General features: G+C 36.6%; 3 protein-coding genes across 8 annotated transcripts in view; 1 reads left to right on the plus strand and 2 right to left on the minus strand.

Moving 5' to 3' along the window:
- The window catches only part of LOC139935662 (uncharacterized), a 48962-nt gene extending 35019 nt beyond the window's left edge, over positions 1 to 13943 (plus strand). For all 5 annotated transcript variants that reach the window (XM_071930164.1, XM_071930169.1, XM_071930166.1 and 2 more), the window contains 13 exons: positions 375 to 427; positions 1437 to 1656; positions 2438 to 2584; positions 3314 to 3528; positions 4282 to 4474; positions 5014 to 5094; positions 6130 to 6182; positions 7200 to 7334; positions 8184 to 8320; positions 9599 to 9861; positions 11707 to 11784; positions 12772 to 12919; positions 13109 to 13943. In XM_071930164.1, the coding sequence (XP_071786265.1) occupies positions 375 to 427; positions 1437 to 1656; positions 2438 to 2584; positions 3314 to 3528; positions 4282 to 4474; positions 5014 to 5094; positions 6130 to 6182; positions 7200 to 7334; positions 8184 to 8320; positions 9599 to 9861; positions 11707 to 11784; positions 12772 to 12919; positions 13109 to 13248 (1863 nt within the window). In that variant the 3' untranslated portion in view covers positions 13249 to 13943. The remainder of the gene's footprint in view (positions 1 to 374; positions 428 to 1436; positions 1657 to 2437; positions 2585 to 3313; positions 3529 to 4281; positions 4475 to 5013; positions 5095 to 6129; positions 6183 to 7199; positions 7335 to 8183; positions 8321 to 9598; positions 9862 to 11706; positions 11785 to 12771; positions 12920 to 13108) is intronic.
- Positions 13944 to 14093: 150 nt separating this feature from the next.
- On the minus strand, positions 14094 to 16960 carry LOC139935663 (uncharacterized). Its single transcript, XM_071930170.1, has 4 exons — positions 16852 to 16960; positions 15804 to 15962; positions 15628 to 15672; positions 14094 to 15479 (listed from the first exon to the last, which is right to left on the minus strand). The coding sequence occupies exons 1-4, from the start codon at positions 16887 to 16889 to the stop codon at positions 15263 to 15265; spliced, it is 459 nt and encodes a 152-aa protein (XP_071786271.1). The 5' UTR covers positions 16890 to 16960; the 3' UTR covers positions 14094 to 15262.
- Positions 16961 to 17768: 808 nt separating this feature from the next.
- Positions 17769 to 21961, minus strand: part of LOC139935739 (uncharacterized) — a 35837-nt gene continuing 31644 nt past the window's right edge. Inside the window, exons 2-3 of one of the 2 annotated variants that reach the window (XM_071930295.1) lie at positions 21050 to 21111; positions 17769 to 20723 (exon numbers count right to left, since the gene is read on the minus strand). In XM_071930295.1, coding sequence (XP_071786396.1) covers positions 19589 to 20713 — 1125 coding nt within the window. In that variant the 5' untranslated portion in view covers positions 20714 to 20723; positions 21050 to 21111 and the 3' untranslated portion in view covers positions 17769 to 19588. Of the gene's footprint in view, positions 20724 to 21049; positions 21930 to 21961 lie in introns of those variants that run through there. The other variant, XM_071930293.1, reaches the window with a different exon arrangement.

Consider the following 21961-nt stretch of genomic DNA (forward strand, 5'->3'; position numbering starts at 1 on the left):
GTGTCTTCCTTAAGATCACAGGTGTCACGACTGGGACCCGAGTCCACACTGCTGATTAGATACTCTAGGGTAAAATTTCATAGAGCTGCTTAAGCACAAAAAGCAGCCAAGCACAACAAAATTATGCTTACCAGAATAAGAATACTAGCCAAAATAGCATGTCACAAGTACAGTATGTGACTGGTACCCTGCTCAATCTTGCTTAGCAATATTTCTAGCTAAAGCAGCTATAAGAAATTGAGCCCAGAGCTTGAGTCTAGTGCTCCTAACCGCTAGGCCATGACGTGATTTATTGGTTATCTGTGTTTGATGTGAATGTATTCAAGGAGTTGTGTGTATTAACCCTTATCAAACCTTTTATGTTTTTCTTTCAGGGGGAGATATTGTTAGAGATGAAGAATCTTGAGCTTGCCAGCTTCTGTGTCAGGTCAGTGTCTTGTCAATATTTTATCTTTTTAGCATTACTACAAAATCTGTCTGGTTCTGATTCATGGCTGGCCTGCCACCGGGGAGTTTAGTTTAGTTTTTTAATCCACCCTTTTACTATGTATTTATTTATTTATTTGTATACTTTTTTATTTGGTTATCTTTACTTTTACTGTTACTTTTAGTTATTTATCTTCATTCTTATTATTTATTTGTTATTTATTTATTATTGGTTTTGTATAATTATCTGCTTTTATTGTTGCTTTGTGTAATATAATATGTTTAAATCTATATTTATTTATATTTACTTCATTGTGTACCCCCAGATGTGGGGCAACAGATCTACGGATCATAGTATGTATCTGCTTTTGTTGTCCCTTGCCCACCTCAGGGTATATTGTCTTGTATTTTGTTTTGTACTGTGACAAATAAAATGATAATAATAATAAAAGGAATCCTCAAGGGTGACACTCAAGGTGCTTCAACATCCAGTATTTTCCTGCAAGGTACTTGGGACTACATTTAAATTATGTGACCTACTCCATTTGCATATCATCATGTAATGGTTTACAAGGTGCTGTGGCGCAATATGCAGCCAACTTTAAAGACACTATTGGTAATTACTCAAAATAATTGTTAGCATAAAAACTTACTTGGTAACAAGCATTGATGAGCTGTTGATAGTATAAAACATTGTGAGAAACGGCTTCCTCTACTCTGAAGTAACAGAGTTTCTGAGCAAGAAGTAATTTTCCACAAATTTTATTTCGAGACCTCAGAACTAGATTTTGAGGTCCCGAAATCAAGCATCTGAAAGCACACAACCTCGTGTGACAAGGGTGTTCTTTATTTCATTATTATCTTGCAACTTCGACGACCAATTGAGCTCAAGTTTTCACAGGTTTGTTATTTTATGCATATGTTGAGATACACCAAGTGAAAAGACTGGTCTTTGACAATTACCAAAGGTGTCCAGTGTCTTTAAATAAAAGCTTTTTGTGAATCCTTAGACATGCTGCTGAGCTGAGTCATGGTCTAGGCTCATCTGCTACTCAGCAAGCAGCTGTACAGTCATTCCTTCATAACTACGCTAAGGCCATCAGTGTACTGTCTACAGCAGCTAGATCTCAACCCTCTGCTCCTCTGTTTATCCTGCTGGGCAAGACACAGATTAAGGCTAAGAAATATAAGGAAGCTGTGGACAGTCTGGAGAAGGCACTAAACTTCATGGTTAGTAGTATTGACCCCTTGCACGCGCGTCACACGCAGCGACTGATGCCACGCTCACCATGTTGGTGGGCAGTTAGGTTTACGTGTATTAACGCCGCATCGCCTAAAATGCACACTTCACTGCATACGCACAGCATACTCTATGCATAGAGTTATATATGAAAACGCACAGTGAAATTGCCCACCAGTATGGCGCATTCAAGATTTTTCTGATGATGACGTCAGGTGAAATGGGTCAATAGGAAAGAATATTAAGTTTTACTTACCAATCCATTAATCTATCATTGTACTGACTGTGCTGTCCATTACCCATGGATGAAGGATAAAGCCCGGTTCATACTTTCTGAGAGTGCAAATGCGATACGAATTTAGATGTCATAAATTCACAAAAAAAAATTCGCATCAGTGGACTTTTGCTCAACTCCTGCGAAACATTCGCTACAGTTGTATGTGACTTCAAAATTTGTATCACATTTGCATTCGCGGGTAGTATGAATCGGGCTTTAGACATGAAAGAAACAAATAACTTTGAGGAATGAGGTGAACAGTAATCATAACTGCTTTGGTGCCTGTAGCTGCTTCCAGACAATATTTTGAACCCTACTTTCTTTATCTAGAATTTGAAACATAACATTCAGGAGGAAAAAATGTTGCTGGATCAGGTCATTTATAGCGTATTGGATTTAATCTGGAATTCTATGGCGTTGGATTGTACAGGGTATGTTCAATAAGACTTGGTAAGAAACTGTGTTTAACATGATTTTGCTGTATTTAATTTCAGAAACCTTGGCAGGAGCGTCATACTTGGCCCATGGAGGCTGCTGAAGTGAATTATCTTATTGGTATGTGCCACACCGAGATTCCCAATTACCTCAAGGCATATGAAGCATTCAATAATGCTATTAAAATCAACACTGACTATCCACAGGTAAGCTCACACTGAATTCATTGACTTTGTTTAAAAAATTGTTAACCTGCGAGTTTGGGTAAATTTTTTCAGGATTGTTATATTTTACGTGGTTTTTACTTTTGTGATTAATTGCTAATATATCTGTATACTTTTTCCTTTATTGATTTAATGATAACATTTGTGGATCTTATTTTTGACTTTTTCATGATTTTACTTTTCGTTGTTAAATGTTATAGTTTTTCTAATTTCTTTTCTAAAGCGCCTGGGAGCATTTTTGCAATGGATTTGGTGCTATATAAATGTGTTTTATTGTTATTATTATTACACAAGTAAAAGCCTCCAGTAAAATTGGCTAGCACTTTTGCTACTGATTCCAGCAGCTAGAATAATGGTGCCAGGCAGATATTTGTGTGAGTCCCTAACCCGTCCATAATGTATGATGTTGGTACTTTTAATGTTGATCATTGCTGTGTAGGAAATACCATAATGAAATTGGATAATTTTTGTGGTGTGTGATTTTAATTATTGGCCGGTCCATTTTTGTGGTTTATATTTTAAGAAATCTTGTTGTGCTCTTTGATTATTTCCTCCTTAATTTGTACAGCGCCTTAGGGTCCAGCCAGGGATGTAAGCTGCTTTATAAGCATAATTTATTATTATTATAACATTTTGTGTTTTAAGTTGAAAATGACAATTGACTTTTATCCCCTGTATTCTAACTTCGATGTTTACCATGCTCATTTGAAGGCATACTACCAGCGAGGTTTAACTCGTATGAAGCTCCGTCAGTCTAAGGGTATTCTGGACTTCAACCGGGCACTTGCCTTAGACCCTAAGCTGTTCCAAGCCTTTCTCAGTCGAGCTGCTTACTATGGTATGAAAGGTCGCTACTCCAAAGGAATTGTTAACTGTAACGAGGCCATCAAGCTACAACCTAATAGCGTCAGGGCTTACTTATACAGGTGGGTGTACTTAGTTACTTTGATTTGTTTACCTTTTGTCTTTGTATGAATGACGGATTTGATAAGTGGAAAGTTACAACTGCCACTGCTCACTGCTGTGATTTTATCCATCACTATTGTTAAGCCATAGAAATAGAACCTGGAGAATGCTGAGCTTGGCCGCCCTTTGTGTTGTCTCTGGACGCGGCGTATCGATACCACGCCATACACGTGTATGGCAAAATGATCAGCGCGTAATACGCTGGTTTGGCAAAATGAGCATCACATGACACGCATGATGGCACGATGGCATCGCACAAAGACCGTTTCTACTGTTTTCATTGGTCACAATGGTGTACGCGCGTCCATAAAAATGGTCCCACAACAAAACCGCATGCTTAATGACACACTCAGCGTTCTCCGGGTTCTATTTTATGTATTGAGCAGAATAGCACCCTCTAGTGACCATGTTTGGTTTACATACTTTACTCTGAGTTATGTGATTCTCCAGTGAATGGTACAGATAGATCTTCACTCTTTAATCAAGTCACATAACAGATAACTGCTTGTCTCTGTGTCAAACTGATAAATTGCCTTACTACTCGTTTAGGCAACATGGTGGCAGCGGTGGGACTCGAACCCAAGCAATCAAAATGACTGGTGTTACTTCTACATAGTGGATTTCTGACACCAGGCCACCTTTTATTTGTTGAGAAGTTGTGTCAAATCAATGACTTCCTGATATTGATGACTTATTTTTATTTTTGTTTTTAGGGGTGCTTTGAAGTATTACATCCTAGCCTATAAGCTAGCCATTAAGGATCTATGTCAAGCCATAGAGATTGATAATACATGTTCCTTGGCGTACTTCAATCGTGCTGTATGTTACCATACAACCAAGGATTACAGTAAAGCACTGAGAGACTATGGTATTGTGCTAATGCTGGGAGAGGCCAATGCTCTAAAGGTTAGTCAACCCTTGTGTTAACTCATCAATATTGTTTACATTATTTAAAGGCACTGGACACTATTGGTTATTACTCAAAATAATTGTTAGCATAAAAACTTACTTGGTAATGAGCAATGGAGGGCTGTTGATAGTATAAAACATTGTGAGAAACGGGTCCCTCTGAAGTATAGTATTGTAGTTTTTGAGAAAGAAGTAATTTCTCACTTAAATAATGAAAGACTTCAGCTGAAGCCTCTGCATCTGAAAGCACACAAAGTACTAGTTATTTTATGCATAGTGTTGGGATACACCGACTGAGAATACTGGTCTTTGACAATATTACCAAACGTGTCCAGTGCCTTTAACATATATTTTTTTCTATTTTAAATCTCTGTCAGACCTTTTTTTCTTCATTGCATTAATTGAATAATAGACTGTTCAGATACTGTATTGGATGTTGTTATGCTTCTTTACTTGTGTAGTTTTTAAAGTCAAAGTATACGTATGTTTTTGGGGAAGTGCAGTAATTTGTGTTTGCCTTGGTGTGATTCTAACAGGTTCTGATCAATAGAGGCTTGATGTACTTTGCTCAGAGAGATTACATGAATGCTAAGGAAGACTTTGCTCAAGCTGTAAAGGTAAGTCAAGATGCTAGGAGTTTGTTTGACAGTTGCATCTCAGTCACTCAGAGTGGAAGGTTTATTAAAAGCATCGTACACTATTGGTAATTACTCAAAATAATTGTTAGCATAAAAATTTACTTGGTAATCAGCAATGGAAAGCTGCTGATAGTTTTGAGAAACGGCTCCCTCTGAAGTAACGTAATTTTCCACTAAAATATTTGATGCATTTCGAGACCTCAGAATTAGATTTGAGGTCCCGAAATCAAGCATCTGAAAACACACAACTTCTTGTGACAAGGATGTTTATTCTTCCATTATTTTCTCGCAACTTTGACGACCAATTGAGTTCAAATTTTCACAGGTTTATTATTTTGTGCATGTGTTGAGATACACCAAGTGAGAGGACTGGTCTTTGACAATTACCAAAGGTGTCCAGTGTCTTTAAGATAGACAATCTGTGTATGCTTGAGTTCATCTCTTCCATGCTTTTTTGTATGTTTCACCTCCATTTTCCGTCACATATTAACATTTAGCAAATTGCACTCAAAAAATCTTTGTAAATCCAAACTTAAAACTTTCTTCTTTTAGAAGGCATTTGGTGATGTGCAGTGAGTTTTCTATCTGTCTTTTTTATGGTTTATATTTTATTGTGAACTTTTTAAATGCTTTATTGTACCTAAGTTGCATTGTTTTGTCTGTTATATTGTTTTGCATAAAGACTTTGAATTTCTATTTTGCATATTTTTACTGGTGTACTTTTTCTTAAACCTTTTCTGTGTAACTTTTCTTACTGTTACTTTGATTTTTACTGTTATGCGCCCTCGAACAGGCTTGTCCTGGAGAGAGCGCAATATGAAAGTAAACAAATTATTTTTATTATTACTATTATTATTTTGTGAAGGATGTTTAATATATGCACAGTTTGAGAATATTTCAAGAATTGTTCTAAGAATGCCCATGTGTACAATTAGGTTCAATCATCTGGGTATAGTGACATATAATATATTTAATGAATCATTTACCAATAACTAATAAATGATTAATTTACAGATGGATTCAAGAGATCCCAAGATAAGACACACGCTCGGACTTTGCTGTCACAAGTAAGAATAAATCAAATGATTTTTTGATTTGTTATAATAACTGAAGGTTTTGTTTACAGTATATAAGGCATTGTTTTATTATATAGAAGTTTGTTTTAAAGTGATCAAAACTATATTTAATGTGTTCGGGGTTTGTTTTACAATTACCAAACCTTGAAAGGTTCTTTCTTGTGCTTTCTCTTAACAATTCAGAGCATAATATTTTTTCCTTTGACATGCTCTTTAACTAAAAAGTCTCTCAGTATAAGGCTACTTTGTTGAACTCATATTGTTAATAGGTGTTTTCTTTCTTACATTGCTGACCTGTCTTTGTTTGTCTTTGCTCGTTTGTCCATGTAACTACTTTCATTGTTAGCAGCTTGTGCATTGAACCTTCTTGATTACACCTGTTCTTTCAGGAACATTTTTCCTACCTGGAGTAGTGTCCTCCACAAGACATCAAAATAATTATCAATTCAATGCACAAGCTTGCCCTGGGACCTATAACCTCACAAGCTTTGCTTCTTTATGGGTCCCTTCACAATTTCAAGGCTCATGAATGTCCGTGCTAATTCCTCATTTAACTTCCAATTTACATTGTCTTCGATTGTGATTTTGAAACTGTGGAAAATAAACTGATTGAACTAGCTGTAGAAGCAGGACATGTAGGGAAGTCAGGTTGGCGCAGTAGTGTCTTTCCTTGCCATCAACCTCTGGGACCCCGGTTCGAAACCTACCGGGGACACTATGTGGATTGGGTTTTCAGTCCCTACTTGACTTCTTGGGTTTTCCATGGAACAATTCTCTGGGGTTTTCCTCCCACATCTAAAACTGAAATGTCTTCACTATCTTCACACCTTGTCCAGATGCTGTTAAGGCTTTGACAACTATTATCATAGATGTAGATGTAGATAGATAGGACCAATTCTAGAGGACTTGGTATTTATGTAGCACAAAAATTATACTTTTGCATTCTGGCAGTGCCTGTACTGTTGATCCAAATTCATTTGTGCAACTTAATTTTGTTTCTATTCTCAGACTAAATCGTCTAGAAGATGCTGTGACTGTCTTCACATCTGCTTTAGAAGTGGATATTTTCTTCCTGGATGCGTACATCGGTCGAGGCAATGCCTTTATGGACTACGGACATGAGATAACCAATCAGATGGCAAGGTACAAACTTAATCTTGAGTGCGCCATTTCGTGGGCAATGTCACTGTGCGTTATTCAGTGAAGCGCGCATTTTAGGCAAAACCTATAGCCCACGACCAAAATGGTGAGTGCGGCACAGTCGCAGCGTGTGACTAGCATGCTAGGGGTCAATATTGGAATTTGAATGAGGGTTGTTTTTGCAGTCAGTAAAGCAAATTTTTTTCAGAATAATTTATGGTAGTTTTTATTTTTAAATGTTAGTTGGTATAGTATACTATACATTTTTGTTTTGAGGAGTTCATAATCATAGACTTTTTCTGTCTCTTTTTATAACATGTATTACAGAAATGTGTTGAATCCCTGAATCTTTGCATTTGTTTTTGTTCTCTAATGTTGGCTTGTGTGGTATTACAGAAATGTGTTAAGTCCCTGAATATCTGCTTTGTTTTTGTACTCTAATGTTGGCCTGTTTTGGGGTATCGTGTTTTAGGCCATCGTGTTTAGTTTGAGTTCAGTGTTTTTGTTTACTTCTGCTATTTGTTTTAAAGTGTTTACTTAATTAATTTTTTTGAGTATACGTGCATGTGCATTTTATACTTTTAATATTTTTTTCTCGCCTCGCCCGCAGACCTTTTGGTTCACCAAATTGTAGTTGTTATTCTTTGTCTCAATGCAAATGCATGTCTACGGGGACCATTGCCTCCAAGCTCGGCTTCTAAAATGGATCCCTCTGCGGTGTCATATTAATTTTCATCTTGATATATCTTTACTGTATTGTATTCTTTAATCTGATCTCTCTTCAGTGACAATGTCTTTTATTTTTTTGAAACTGTGGAAAATAAATGACCCTTGAACCTTTATTTGATCCAGGCGTGATTATGAGAGAGCGCTTCATCTTGACCCTAAGTGTCTACCAGCCAGGGTCAATCTTGCCTATAACCTTCAAGTCTCTGGTCATTTCCAGCAGGCATGGAACCAGCTTACAGCTTGTTTAGAAATTGATCCAAGTAAGAACATTGTTAAAGACACTGGACACTATTGGTAATTGTTAAAGACTAGTCTTCTCACTTGGTGTATCTCAACATATGCATAAAATGACAAACCTGTGAAAATTTGAGCTCGATTGGTCGTCGGAGTTGCGAGATAACTCTGAAAGAAAAAACACCCCTGTCACACGAAGTTGTGTGCTTTCAGATGCTTGATTTCGAGACCTCAAATTCTAAACTTGGGGTCTCAAAATCAAATTTGTGGAAAATTACTTCTTTCTCAAAAACTACGTCACTACCGAGGGAGCCGTTTCTCGCAACGTTTTATACCATCAACCTCCCCCATTACTCGTTACCAAGTGAGGTTTTATTCTGATAATTATTTTGAGTAATTACCAAAAGTGTCCACTGCCTTGAACCCCTAGTTGGATTTGAAACTTTGCATGGTGGAAGTATAACTGTTGTTTGCATGTCAATATGTTAAGGCACAAAAGCCTCTGCTTCACCTATTAAACCTAATTGTCCTACTTACCAAAATTAACTAGTATTACTGTGTATAACTTATATAATTTGAAATGCGAAATGTAAGGACAGCAATGAATTAAATGTATGATGATAATGATAACCAAGAGAGGTTTGCGGTAACACCATGTGGAAATCTCCTGAAAACGATCAGAGCCAAGACGATGAGTCGTTAACCACCAGTTTTTGTTCATAACCGACACTACTCAAAAGAGATTTTCATACAGTGTTACCGCGAACCTCTCTTAATTATTAGCTCTGCATCATCTGTAGTTGTGTGACTGCGAAATATTTTACTTCAAAATAATGTTAAGCAGTTACTGCAACAATATATAATCCAATGTTTGTGTGTAGGCTTTAAAGACCCTGAACACTATTGGTTATTGTTGAAGACCAGTCCTCTCACTTGGTGTATCTAAACATATGCATACAATAACAAACCTGTGAAAATTTGAGCTCAATTGGTTGTCGAAGTTGAAAGATAATAATGAAAGAAAAAACACCCTTGTCACACGAAGTTGTGTGCTTTCAGATGCTTGATTTCGAGATCTCAAAATCTAATTCAGAGGTCTCGAAATTAAATTCAAGTATTTTAGTGAGAAATTACTTCTTTCTCAAAAACTACGTTTTTTTCAGCGGGAGCCGTTTCTCACAATGTTTTATACTATCAACAGGCCAGTGATCGTTTTATGCTAACAATTATTTTGAGTGATTATCGATACTGTCCACTGCCTTTAAGCGACACTAAAGACCTTTTTATCTTTATTGATTACGCAGATTACAGGCCAGCCTTAGAGGGTCGAGCTGTTGTCTGTCTCCAGATGAGTGATACCTTTGCTGCATTTTTGGATCTCAACGCTGCCTTGAAGCTGAAACCGACTGCCGAGTTATACACAAACCGTGGTGTTGTCAATCAGTTTATGCAGGATCATCATAATGCAATGAGAGATTACCAGTCGGCAATTAAACAAGATTCAACGTATGCCTTAGCGTACTTTAATGCTGCTAATTTGTACTTCCATAATCGCCAGTTTAGACAGGTATGTATTGTTTCTTTAAGTAATAGACTTTATCCGGCCTGGAATTTCAAAAAAGTCATGTAGGCCATGTCCGCTGTGCCCTGGTCTTGGCCTTGGTGCCCCTTCAAAGTTTCCCATTGACTTTATGCCCTTTTCAAAATGAAAATGGCCTTGCCCTCTCAATGGTGAAATTCCAGGCCTGCCGTATACACAGAGGTCAAAAGAAGGTAGATCATTGGCTGATCCTGTGCGCTGCGCGTACACAACTGCACGTTTCCTATTTTTTCATCATAGTATGACCTCTAAGGTTGCAGCTTGGTGAGGTCAATTTATATTGTTACTGTTTAAAGGAACACGTTGCCTTGGATCGGACGAGTTGGTCTATTAAAAGCGTTTGAAACCGTTTGTTATGAAATGCATACGGTTAGAAAGATGTTTTAAAAGTAGAATATAATGATCCACACAAGTATCACTCAAAACTGCACGGTTTTCCTTTTACGTCGCGAACTATCACGGTCGGCCATTTATGGGAGTCAACATTTTGACTCCCATAAATGGCCGACCGTGTTAGTCGACAGGGTAAAAAGAAAACCACGCAATTTCGAGGCATATTTGTGTAGATCATTGTATTCTACTTTTACAATATCTTTCTAACCATATACATTTTACAACATTACAGAACGATTTTCAAAGACCAACTTGACCGATCCAAGGCAACGTGTTCCTTTAATGATGGAGCGTGTAGCAGCGGCTCTGCCAGGCTTCTATCTCTTTCTCTATTTTCTCTGTACTTGGTTTTTATCTTGTTTTTGTATTTTGTTGTCTTTTTCTCTACAGCAATTACGGACATTTTTAATCACTGTGTGTTTCACGCTATATAAAAATAATTAATACTATTATCAAGATCGATACTGTTGACATGAAATGCCCCAAGCTGTATGTTTCTGTCAACTGGTACACCTTGTAGGACCTACTTGTATTTTGGTGAATTTTTTCTCTACAGCGCATTGGGACATGTTTAATCACTATGTATGCACTATATAAAAAAAATTAATTATGAAATGCCCCAATCTGTATGTTTCTGTCAACTGGTATATCTTGTATTTGTACTTTGTTGTCTTTTTTCTCTACAGGGCATAGGGACATAGCGCATATGTTTAATCACTATTTGTTATACACTATATAAATTTGTTTAGCTACTGTTATAATTGTTAAGGTTGATACTGTTGACATGAAATGGCCCAAACTGTATGTTTGGTTTTTACAAAGTATGTTTTTGGTGGCTCCAGCCCTCATTGAACACGATTCTCACTTTTGTTATCACAATTATGTATGTATTTGAAATATATACTATTGATAACTAAGATTACTAAATTTAATCAATAATCAACGGGCTTGTTTCAACAAAACACCAAGATTCATCTCAAGATGAGTTGTCAATATTAATATAGTGATGTCTATTGTGACATCACACTTTTGTTATCATTTTAGATTGACATAATTGTTAAGATAAGTCTTGGCTCTTTATGAAACAGAGCCTGAATTGTTTGTTTATACAAAGCTTCTTCCTTTTGTTGCTTTTGCACTCTTCCCCTTTGTTTTCTTTGCAGCAAATTTTTTGTCTTATTTTTTTATGACACATGTATCAATTTTGTGGTGGTTACTTGTAATGTAAATTTATAAAACCTATTTTGCAAATTTATAACCTATTAAGTGTCATGTTAGTGTTGGAAATATATGATGAATGTATGTTAGTTTATAGGTAAGCAAGGACTGAAGTAGTTTAGTATTTTTAAATTAAATATTCAAAAAATTACTGTGATAACAACTAAACTGACTCAATATATTACACGTTGTAATTTATAGGCAGTGGATTTCTATACCAAGACGTTGGAGCATAATCCAAAGGATGAGTCAGCTGTTCTCAACAGAGGAATAACAAAGGTATCAAAATCAGGAATTCTCAAGCTATTATTTGTAATTATTACTGTAGTGCTTGATTAAACTTGTTCTGGCTTGCTTTTTTGCAATAGAAATAATTTTGTTCCATGGCATTCCATTAAAAAATACTTCTCTCTCTTGAATTCTTGAAATGAGAAAAAAGGCTCCTGAGGCCATTCTGTAATCCTGTTTGTCTTAAACTCTTTTCTTTGAAAACCCATGAATCCAGGGCTTAATTTATGTAATAGTAATACAGGGTTCTTTTAGAGTGCTTTAGCACACCCCTAGCGGTGTATTAGAAGGTGCTTTGGCGCAATAAGCAGCCAATCAAACCAGGAGCACCTTGTCTTGACGATAAGTGTACTGTTTTTTTTTTTAACATGCCTTACACAACACACAGGACCTACAGCTTTATGGTCTATCCGAAGGATGAAGCAGTGGTTAAGTGTCTTGCTTAAAGCCATTGGACCCTTTCGGTTCAGAAAAAAAATAGTTCACAGATTTACAGATAACTTGCAGGGTTTACAGAAGGCAATGGTAAAATACTTCTCTTGAAATATTAGTCCATGAAATTCTTTTCTTTTTGAGAAAACAGCAAAACAATATAAATTCTTTTTAACGAGAATTACAGAATTTATTTTTAACACATGTCATGACACGGCGAAACGCGCAGAAACAAGGGTGGGGTTTTCCGTTGTTTTCTCCCGACTCCGATGACCAATTGAGCCTAAATTTTCACAGGTTTGTTATTTGATATTGAAGTTGTGGTAGACAAAGTGTGGACCTTGGACAACACTGTTTACCGAAAGGGTCCAATGGCTTTAAGGACACAAATTTCATGTCCGTGACTCGAACCAAGCTCTGCTGATCAGATACTCTTAGTCAGAACTTTAGTCAAGTGCTCTGATCCGGTAGACCATGACACACCCTAAGTGATGTTAAGGTGGAACATTTGATTTAAGACATTGTTTCTTTGATCTCTGATTGTAGGTGCTGATGCGCGATGCTCGTGGTGCACTTGAAGACTTCCAGCTAGCTGTTAAGATGAGCCCTCTGTCTGCCCATGTTTACTTCAACAGAGGCAACCTTTATGCCTCCCTGCGCAGATATGAACTAGCAGAAAAAGACTACTCGGAAGGTAGGATCTTTTATATTAAAAAAATAAACTCACATGAGTGTTGGTTGATATATTACTATCAATTTAGTACCATTCAATATTAAATATTACTCTCAATATAGTATCATTCAATATTAAGAACAAACAAGTTTTACTTTGGACTGACTGATTTTTTCTTCTGATTTTCTTTTTCTTTTTTTGGCACAACAGCTCTCAAATTGCAGCCTGATGACCCTCTAGTTCACAAACGCAGGGCAGAAGTACGAGGTAAAATTGGCAGACGGGCGGATGCAGTCAAAGATTACAAGCGGGCGATTGAACTCCAGAGCAAGAAGCATCCGAGGTTGTAGAAATTGTGAAATTAAACCTCTATAAACGATGGAGTCGTTAAACTTGTAGCTTCAGATGAAATTCAACCTCTATGAACGAGGGAGTAACAAAGCTTATCGAGCTTTGAATATGCTGACCAAGTTCCAAGGGAACCATGATTAACAACAATTGGGAAAAATATCAGTTTGGGGGATTATTGTTGGTATTGAATGATTAGGTAATCGAGTCAAATTGCTTTATAATACACCACATGAAAAGGTACTATTTCCGTTTAAAGCCGAACACCCATGTGTGATAAGCTATGCATGTTTGGTCCTGCAGAAAAAATCTGCAGACTATTAATGTTTTGATTTGAGAATACGCCCCATGGGTAGCAGATGTCTTAACTGCTAAATCATCAAGCATGCCAAGAGATGAGAGGCCAATTTGAATCATAATTATTTGGGAATTAATTTATTAAATGTAATAATTGCACCAAGGATATGACAAACCTTGTTTTTTCGAACGCATATAATATTGTTAAAAATGAAGAAGCGCCGAGACTTCTGCTACACAGAGTACAAACGGAAACAGTTTTAACTTGTAAACTTCTTTTTTAAATGAATCTACAAATAGTTTTTTTTTTTCTTAAACTTCTTTATTTATTTATATTGAATAGTTTTTGTCAATACCGCACTGATGTATGATTCCGTCCAAACTTTTACGATACATGTAAATGTTTTAAATGTTTATTCAGGTATTTTTATAATAATACAAAATGTCTGTAGGATTTTATTGCGGAAAACTTCCTTCTATGTGTATATATGGAAAACAAAACAGGGAATTACAATATTGGCAACGTTAAGAAAAATTCGCGTTTTTCTGGTTACCAAAGTTTAGAGTCAGTTGCATTCTTGGTAATCTTACTGATGATATTCCGTCCAGATTCCCTTACTGTGAGTGTGTGTGTGAACTTACAAGTTTATGTTATATCCTATTGTTTTAAATAAAGCCTTTTGAAAATAATTATTAAATGATATTTGCTTTGCATCAAAACAAGGTTTAACTTGGTGTGAAATTCTAGAAAAAAATGCATAAAAAGTGAAATTTAATTTAAAGTTTATTCACTCAACCTTACTGAAAATTATTAAGTAACTTATAACATTTGACTTATCTAGAGAAAGCGTTCATTAGAAACCCACCTAATGATCCCCTTTGTTCCAGTTTTCAACTCCTAAATTCCCCATCGTAGCCGTATTGATGTACATCATTATGTTCATGGAAGGTCCATCGACTATTAATGGTTATAGAGGATCAAAGTACAATGCAACATAACACTTTCAATAATAGAAGACAAGGTACCTCTACAAAAAAATAACTAATACAAATAAGTAACATAAATCATAAAAGCAATTTTTTTTTAATTACTTTAAAAACTGCAGATGATTTAAAATCCTAACTCACATTAGGTTCAACAACTGACTTGAACCAAACAGTTACTTAAATTTAAAACAAACAAGTGAAATAGTTTCCACCATTTTCTGTGTATTGAGTACAGCGAAACCTCTCTAATAACATTGAGAGACCATTATCTGTAAAACCAGTAATCATCATGATACAACTACATGTACATGTAGACGCTTTGGTTGGACTTTTTAGAAAATGTTGTCTTGTATAAGTGTCTGGAAAAAACAATATGAAACATAAATTTGGTTTTTGTTTTAGATACCGTACTACTATAACATGAAAAACATTGGAAAGTGTCACTTCATGTCATGACCCTTGATTTAACCATTTGGTTGACTGGAAATAGGTCCAATCTTGCACTTGTTTGCGGTCGCTCTGTTTAAAGACAAACTGCACATTTTCATGCTTATTAAGTTTCCATTCAAGATGGCATGCAACAAGGTCAATAGTAAAAATAAATAATAGTAAACTTGCGGGCACAACCATGTGTAAATCTCACTTTTTGGAGTGTTGGCTCTAAAAAGAACCAGTCGAGTTAAAAAGTGTTAATTTTGCCTTTTTTATTTTCTTCTAATGCCTTTGAATTGTTCAGCGTTTTCTCTTCTTGCGAGGAACCCTTTTTCTGCTGTCATTACTTGAGCTGCTGCTACTGCTACTTGATGAGGTATCCGATTCATCACTGCTATCATCACTTGTAGATGAGTCTGAGCTATCTGAATCACTACTTGACGAGTCTGACGTATCACTCTCAGAATCCTCGCTATCTGATGAAGAAGAGCTTGTTGAACTGTGTCGCTTTTTAGATCTGTCGGCAAATAAAATTGTGGAAAAATAATAAGAGTGAACAATTGTTTTGTTGGGGTGCCTTTAGTTAGAAACATGATTTTTTTTTTTTTTTTTTTTTCAAGAAAGAAACTAGCCACAGTTCAGCAGAGATTGTATTTAGTTTTTACCTTTTGTCCTTTGTGTGTGTTGTGGCTTTAGCATCAGTCATTGGGCTGTCAAATGAAAAGAACAAAATTTGCAATTCAGTATTTTTAAAACTGCATTTTGATGCGAGAACTAAATATGCTGACTGGGGGGAAAGAAAGATGCAAAGATGCATGGGACAACGGAGAATGTGACTTACACCAACTGTGTCTCTGCTTCTTGTTTTGCCTGCTTGATCTTCTTGTTAAGATGTGACATTCGTGAAGTACGCTGCACATATTTTCTTTTGCCTGAACATTCGTATGTCCAGTGACCTATCTCCAGGCATTTTTGGCAGCGGACATTCTCTTTGTCTTGACTGCGAAAAAAAGAGAGAAACACCATTTAATTTAACTTGATAACTTGTACAAAAAAATTGAGATTTATGACGTGATGATGCCTACAAACGATGCACTGATTAATGTGTTTTGTTCAATATATTCAAATTATGAATCAATTATTATACTATGCAGATATGAGATGATTTTTTAAGTAGAGATTAATATTTAGGAGCGCAACATCTGAACATTGCTCCGACCATGTAGAAATGAGCTCACTTTTATAAAAACTGACAATCTCACTTTGAAATTTATAATGTACTTTGATCATCTAAGACAGAAATTAAATCTTAAATGCACACTTGATTTTAAGATAAGAGCCTAGTTCTGCATGTCCTGTGAGGATTCTTCTTCTTCTTCCTTTAAATTTAATTTAAAGTGCTGTTTCAAAAAATTGAAGATTGCACTTCTGATAGTAGTAGTAGTGGCCCAAGTATCTGGGGTTCTGTACTCGGCAGAGTGTGCTCAACTATACAACACGGGCAAATCCTAAATTTTGTGTTTTGAATCTTTTTAAATACATGTTTCCTTGGGTGGGAGCAACCATGGAACTAAAAATTTCAAAAGGGAGTAGTATAGCCCATCTTAGACAGTCACTTGCTTAGTATTATCATGGGGTATTATTATAGAGCTGATTGAGATGAGCTACACTTCAAAAAAATGCGGAAAACGGCTCACGGCAATACAAATAATATTGTTGAAACCATACAATTTTTTACAAAACAACTGCTAAGTCTAGGGCCAGTTGTGACCTGTTTCGCACCTTATCACGTTTGTGACAGAAGGGTGATAGTCAATAAGTTGCTAAAAACGTTTAACATCGGTCACACATGCCATTAAATAAATGTAAAACGGCATGATTCAACTTACTTATTTTTAGCTTTGGCAACTGCCATGTAAGTCGCCATCTTGGAATAACTTGAAGAGCGACCTCTTTAGTCTAAATGATGCCATGGTTTGCCTCGAAGTTTGACGTCACTGGCCAATAAATACCTGCTAACTTTGACAACCAATCAGAGGCTGGCATACGCACGTTACTGTCTGCGGCACTGTTTACTGTTTTGAGTTTTTGAGTTATTTCTTTCACTTGGTTTTATTTGTTGAAGATAAAGTGGTCCTAAGTCCACCCATTTCGGTCAAAAGAAAGGGCTTCATTGTTTTATTACTATTTTTTATTATATTTCAACCACTGATTTTGCATTTTGGTGATTGATTTATAATTAATATAGTTGTTTTTGTTTAAGGAAACCTACAACTCGAGTCACTGTTTCACTTTTTGCATCTCCCCTGTCTCAGAGCTGTTCAATTTAGGTTATTTTGACACTTTTGGTAAACAGTATTGTCCAAAGGCCCACACTTCGTGTATCACAACTTATATATAAAATAACAAACCTGTTAAAATTTAGGCTCAATCGGTCATCGGTCATCGGAGTCGGGAGAAAATAACGGGAAAACACACCCTTGTTTCCGCACGTTTCGCTGTGTCATGACATGTGTTTACTATTTACTGTTTACTTTTCTCAAAAAGTAAAGCATTTCATGGAATAATATTTCAAGAGAAGTCTTTTTACCCATTACCTTCTGTAAACCCCGTCAGTTATTTGTAAATCTGTGATTTTTTTTTTCTGTTACTAAAGTGTATAATGGCTTTAATCAACAACAACATTTAGATTGCCGCCTTTCCTGCAACCATTGTCAATCAATGGTCTTGTTTATTTCCAAGTAATTGTTAAAAACAGAACAGACTTGAGACATACAAGTTAGCTGAATCAACATTATTTATTAAATCAAAAACATTCATGCTACAGTACATTTTGAGGAAAGGTTCATCTTGTGTTGGTTTTGATTAGGGCAACTGTGGGGGAACTTCAACTGCAATTTCTTTTATAGGTATGGATACTAATAGTAATTACTCAAAATAATTGTTACCATAAGAACTTACATGGTAACTAGCAATGGAGAGCTGCTGATCGTATAAAACATGGTGAGAAACCACTCTCTCTGAATCAAACAATGAAAGACTTCAGGCCTGAAACCTTTTACTAGACATCTGACAGCATCTCAACAATTTGTGCAACAAGGGTGTTTTTTTTTCTTTCATTATTATCTTGCCACTTCAGTGACCATTTGAGTCATAAATTTTAGTTTTGTTATTTAATGCATAGGTTGAGATACACCAAGTGAGAATAATGGTCTTTGCTAATTACTGAAGGTGTCCAGTGCCTTTAACAGTAAAAAGATACAACCATTTCTTTGGAGGATAGTAAATTTATAGTAAAGCTTTCAGATTTTGATAAAAAACAGTCATGTGCCGATCAAATCATCTGAAACGACTTGAATATTTCTAATCAGTTGTTTATCAAGGTTTATCCTCATCGAGAAAATGAATATTTTAATAAATCTTACGCATGATGTCATTTCAGACGGTTGCCCCAAAGTTCAAAAGGAGAAAGCTCATTGGCTGATCCTGTGGACCGTGTGTAATGCGTTTCCATTACTTCATCATCGTTTTACATCTAAGATGGCGGCATGATGACGCCAGTGCATAAGGTCCACAAAAGTCTTACAATTTCTATTGTGATTTGTTGATATGATGGACATAATTGTATTCTAAAATATATGCGGATAGTAAACGTCATATAAATCAAGTCATGAATTCCAAATATACTTTCATGAGTTTTGAATTAAAAGCAATTATCATATCATCAAACAATGCTAAACACAGAGAAATAATTAATATGATACAAAACCACTGTGATGAAGTACATGAAGAGATAACATGGATACATGCAAGACTCACATGACATGTACAGTTGTAAAGAAAGGACTACATGTATGGTCAATAATTATAATGTCAGTGCATTTTAGCTCTATTGGGGTATTTAACTTCTATGTTCTATTGTTCTCTCATATGATGGACATAATTGTAACCTACAATTTGTGAGGATGGTGAACTTGATGTAAATCAAGTCAAATACATAAGCTGCTTGTGAGAACTCCCAATATCATGAGTTTGGTATTAAAAACAATTATCATAATGTTACCTTACAACGCTAAACAACACAGAAAGCAATACTTTAATGGTACAAAAACCACACTGTGATGAAGTATGAAGAATTTGCCTTAGAGAAATATGAGATAAACATGACATTTTTATCCATTCAAGTGTGAATCTTTCAATCTCACTGTTACCCAAGTCTTCGTCAAAAACAGGACTAGGTCAATAATTTTTCCCAACTAATAAGTACATAAAGAATTACAGTACTGGTTTAATCTTTTATAATAAGTAACAATTCTATTAAGAAACATATGCTCTTATTTATCATCAGGGCCTTGTCACACGAGGCAACTTTTGCAGGCAACTTGGAGGCAACCAACTGCAGTGCATGCTACAGGACCACTTTGGTAGCACATGATTCAATTTTAAAACATTGTCTCACGATCCATAGAAGAAAAATATTAACATTCAAATGGGAATGGCTTCTCTTCTTGGAGATTGCCTGGAACTGGTTGCCAGTAAATTGCCTCATGTGACACGGCCCATATAACTAGGAAATTTCCAATGAGCAACATGTCAAGATTGTAATGTGTGTTCGTGTGCATTGGTTTAATTCGCTTTATGGTGAGGCCACTCCACTTGAAGTTTACCCATCTTATGAGCTTCAAATGGACGGCATGGTGAGTTGGCATCAAGGTACCAATGTCTTGACTTCCCTGGATAATGAGCAACTGCTGGTCCATTTATCTCTGTGGTTTCTAGGAGAGACAAGGTTGGTCGGGTTTTGCGAAGAAGTACAACAGAAACCGCACATGATTTCATTGGGCGAAGTTCCAGGGCCGTGGAGTAGTTTTGGATGATGACAGAGTCCTCCCCGGTTGGAAGGGCTGGATTACCATGCCATTCATACAACATATCAAGCCCAGCATTCTTAGCATATTTGCTGAAACATCCCCATGTTTCTTTATTCTTCTCATTGTCAATGTAAATAACAACTGCTCCTGGCTTGAGCTCACGCAGAATAGCCTGAAATAGAACACTTTTTTCTGGATCATCTCGCATGAAGGCAAACACAGCTGAGAAAGACTTGACTAAAGTTAAGATTTCAGCTTTTCTGATGGCATCCAATACAAAGGAGTCAATTGTTGAATCCCTCACAAGATCACATCGGAAGTATTCAACGGGGAATGGCTCTGGCAGTTTGTTGTGAATTTCTTTCCAGGCCGCCTTCCAGCTTGGAAATGCATCTAAGATGCTACACTTGAGCATAGCTATGGGGATCAGATTGGTGTCTATAAAGAACTTCATCAGACCCACAAGCTCAGGTGCTGGCCCACCTCCAATGCAACAGACCCTCAGATGATTCATCTGCCTCCATCTTTGAATGATACCTGAGAGGCTTGGTTGTAGAAGAGGCTGTAGTGCCATGTACATCATGTGGCAATGCTGCATGTAGTACAGAAACACGTAGGCACAGCGGTTTGCAGAGTCGTCCCATTCTGATCTGGACCATGGATCTGTGTCTCCTAATTTACATCTGTACGCCTTGGAGATCATTTGTAGCGCAAACTTGACTCTGTGTGCTTTGTCTTGGTTAGATTGACCCTCAACATGGCTCAGGAGCTCAGGCAAAACTTCACTCACGAGGTCTCGAAAGAAATCTCCAGCATTCTGCGATTCTGGGGACAAGACACTCAAATCTATTGCCTCCTCATTCTTGATTGAAGTTGTCATCTTCCTGCACCTATAAAATTATGAACAGATGCAAACAATTTCAAAAAACTTCATGTTAAAAGCTCCTGCCTTTCATTAATACAAAAAAAGTAAAAGTGGTATCTGGTAGTTTATGATCGTGTGTGGGACCGCAGTGCATACATAATAATGATGATTCACATTGCACGGCCATGATCATCATGGTCCCATGGACTCCCGATCATGGAGAGGCCATCCTTTGTATAATATTAAGAATACGACACCGTTAAAACTAGGCGACGGTTCATTTATAATATGAAAAATCCAGAACGGACTAAACCTTTCACATTCTCATTCAATAATCAGACTATATCTCACCTTTATTGTGTTCAGTTTTCCCTCTTATCTTACAGTCTTAGTTCTTCAAACAAACTGTGGCATATTAAAGTTCGTGCAGTCCCAAAAAGTCAAAACGTAGAGACGACCATGGGTAAACTTGACCAAGTGAGGGCGCTGCAATAAATACCGCCAGTCCCGGCGGAGGCGTGGCATCCTGGGGTTATAGGGTGCACCATTGATGACTATTTTTATTGGCGTGCAACAACCCACTTTCAATTATAAACTCCCAAGTGCAAAAATCTAAAAAGCCTTTTTTCTGTAAAAGGGAAATTATCCATTGACTCTTGAACTTGTATCCCTTAAACTTGTATCGCTTAATTTTGACATGGGGAGTCCAGAAGGCCCGTCGATACTACTCCCCCTCCCTCCAGTGTGCACCCCACCAAATTAATAATTAATCTCCCTTAGCACACAGTGCAAAATGCTACATATTCAAAAATACACGAAAAATACTTAAAAGTCTCACAGCTTTTAACTTGAACGGGAAAATTATTGATTGACTCTTGAACTGTTATTCTCTGCTCAATTTTATATGGGTAGTCCCAGGGCCCGTCGAGTTATTCTCCCTCCAAGTAAAAACATCCCTTTGAGGTCTAATTCTCAAAACGTCCGATCATCAATCTTGAAAAATGTCCCTACACCTCTCAGCAAATAGGACCATTTATTTCAGGGCCTTTGTCATCCAAAATACCTCAAGCTGGAAGTCAACAACCCCCAGGTCACAATTGGGCAACATTTTTACACTGAAACGCTTTCTGGGGCCCTCAAATCTGTCTTATATGGAATATTTTCAGGGCCTACAAAATATTAATGAGCTCGACGCTCTGTTTTCTCCTAATATGGTATGTGGGACATGACAAAACAGTAGTTACTAATTCGTATGATTAGATT

This window comes from Asterias amurensis, chromosome 4 (genome assembly GCF_032118995.1).
Source record: "Asterias amurensis chromosome 4, ASM3211899v1".
Classification (NCBI taxonomy): Eukaryota; Metazoa; Echinodermata; class Asteroidea; order Forcipulatida; family Asteriidae; genus Asterias; species Asterias amurensis.

What these genes read in the sequence shown, in the direction of transcription:
- LOC139935663 (XM_071930170.1), bottom strand. Translation starts at nt 16,889, where the DNA reads ATGGCGACTTACATGGCAGTTGCCAAAGCTAAAAATAA. An exon ending in GAAGCAGAGACACAGTTGGT is followed by an intron (nt 15,673 to 15,803) that starts GTAAGTCACATT and finishes TTCATTTGACAG; the next exon opens with CCCAATGACTGATGCTAAAG. An exon ending in ACACACACAAAGGACAAAAG is followed by an intron (nt 15,480 to 15,627) that starts GTAAAAACTAAA and finishes ATTTGCCGACAG; the next exon opens with ATCTAAAAAGCGACACAGTT.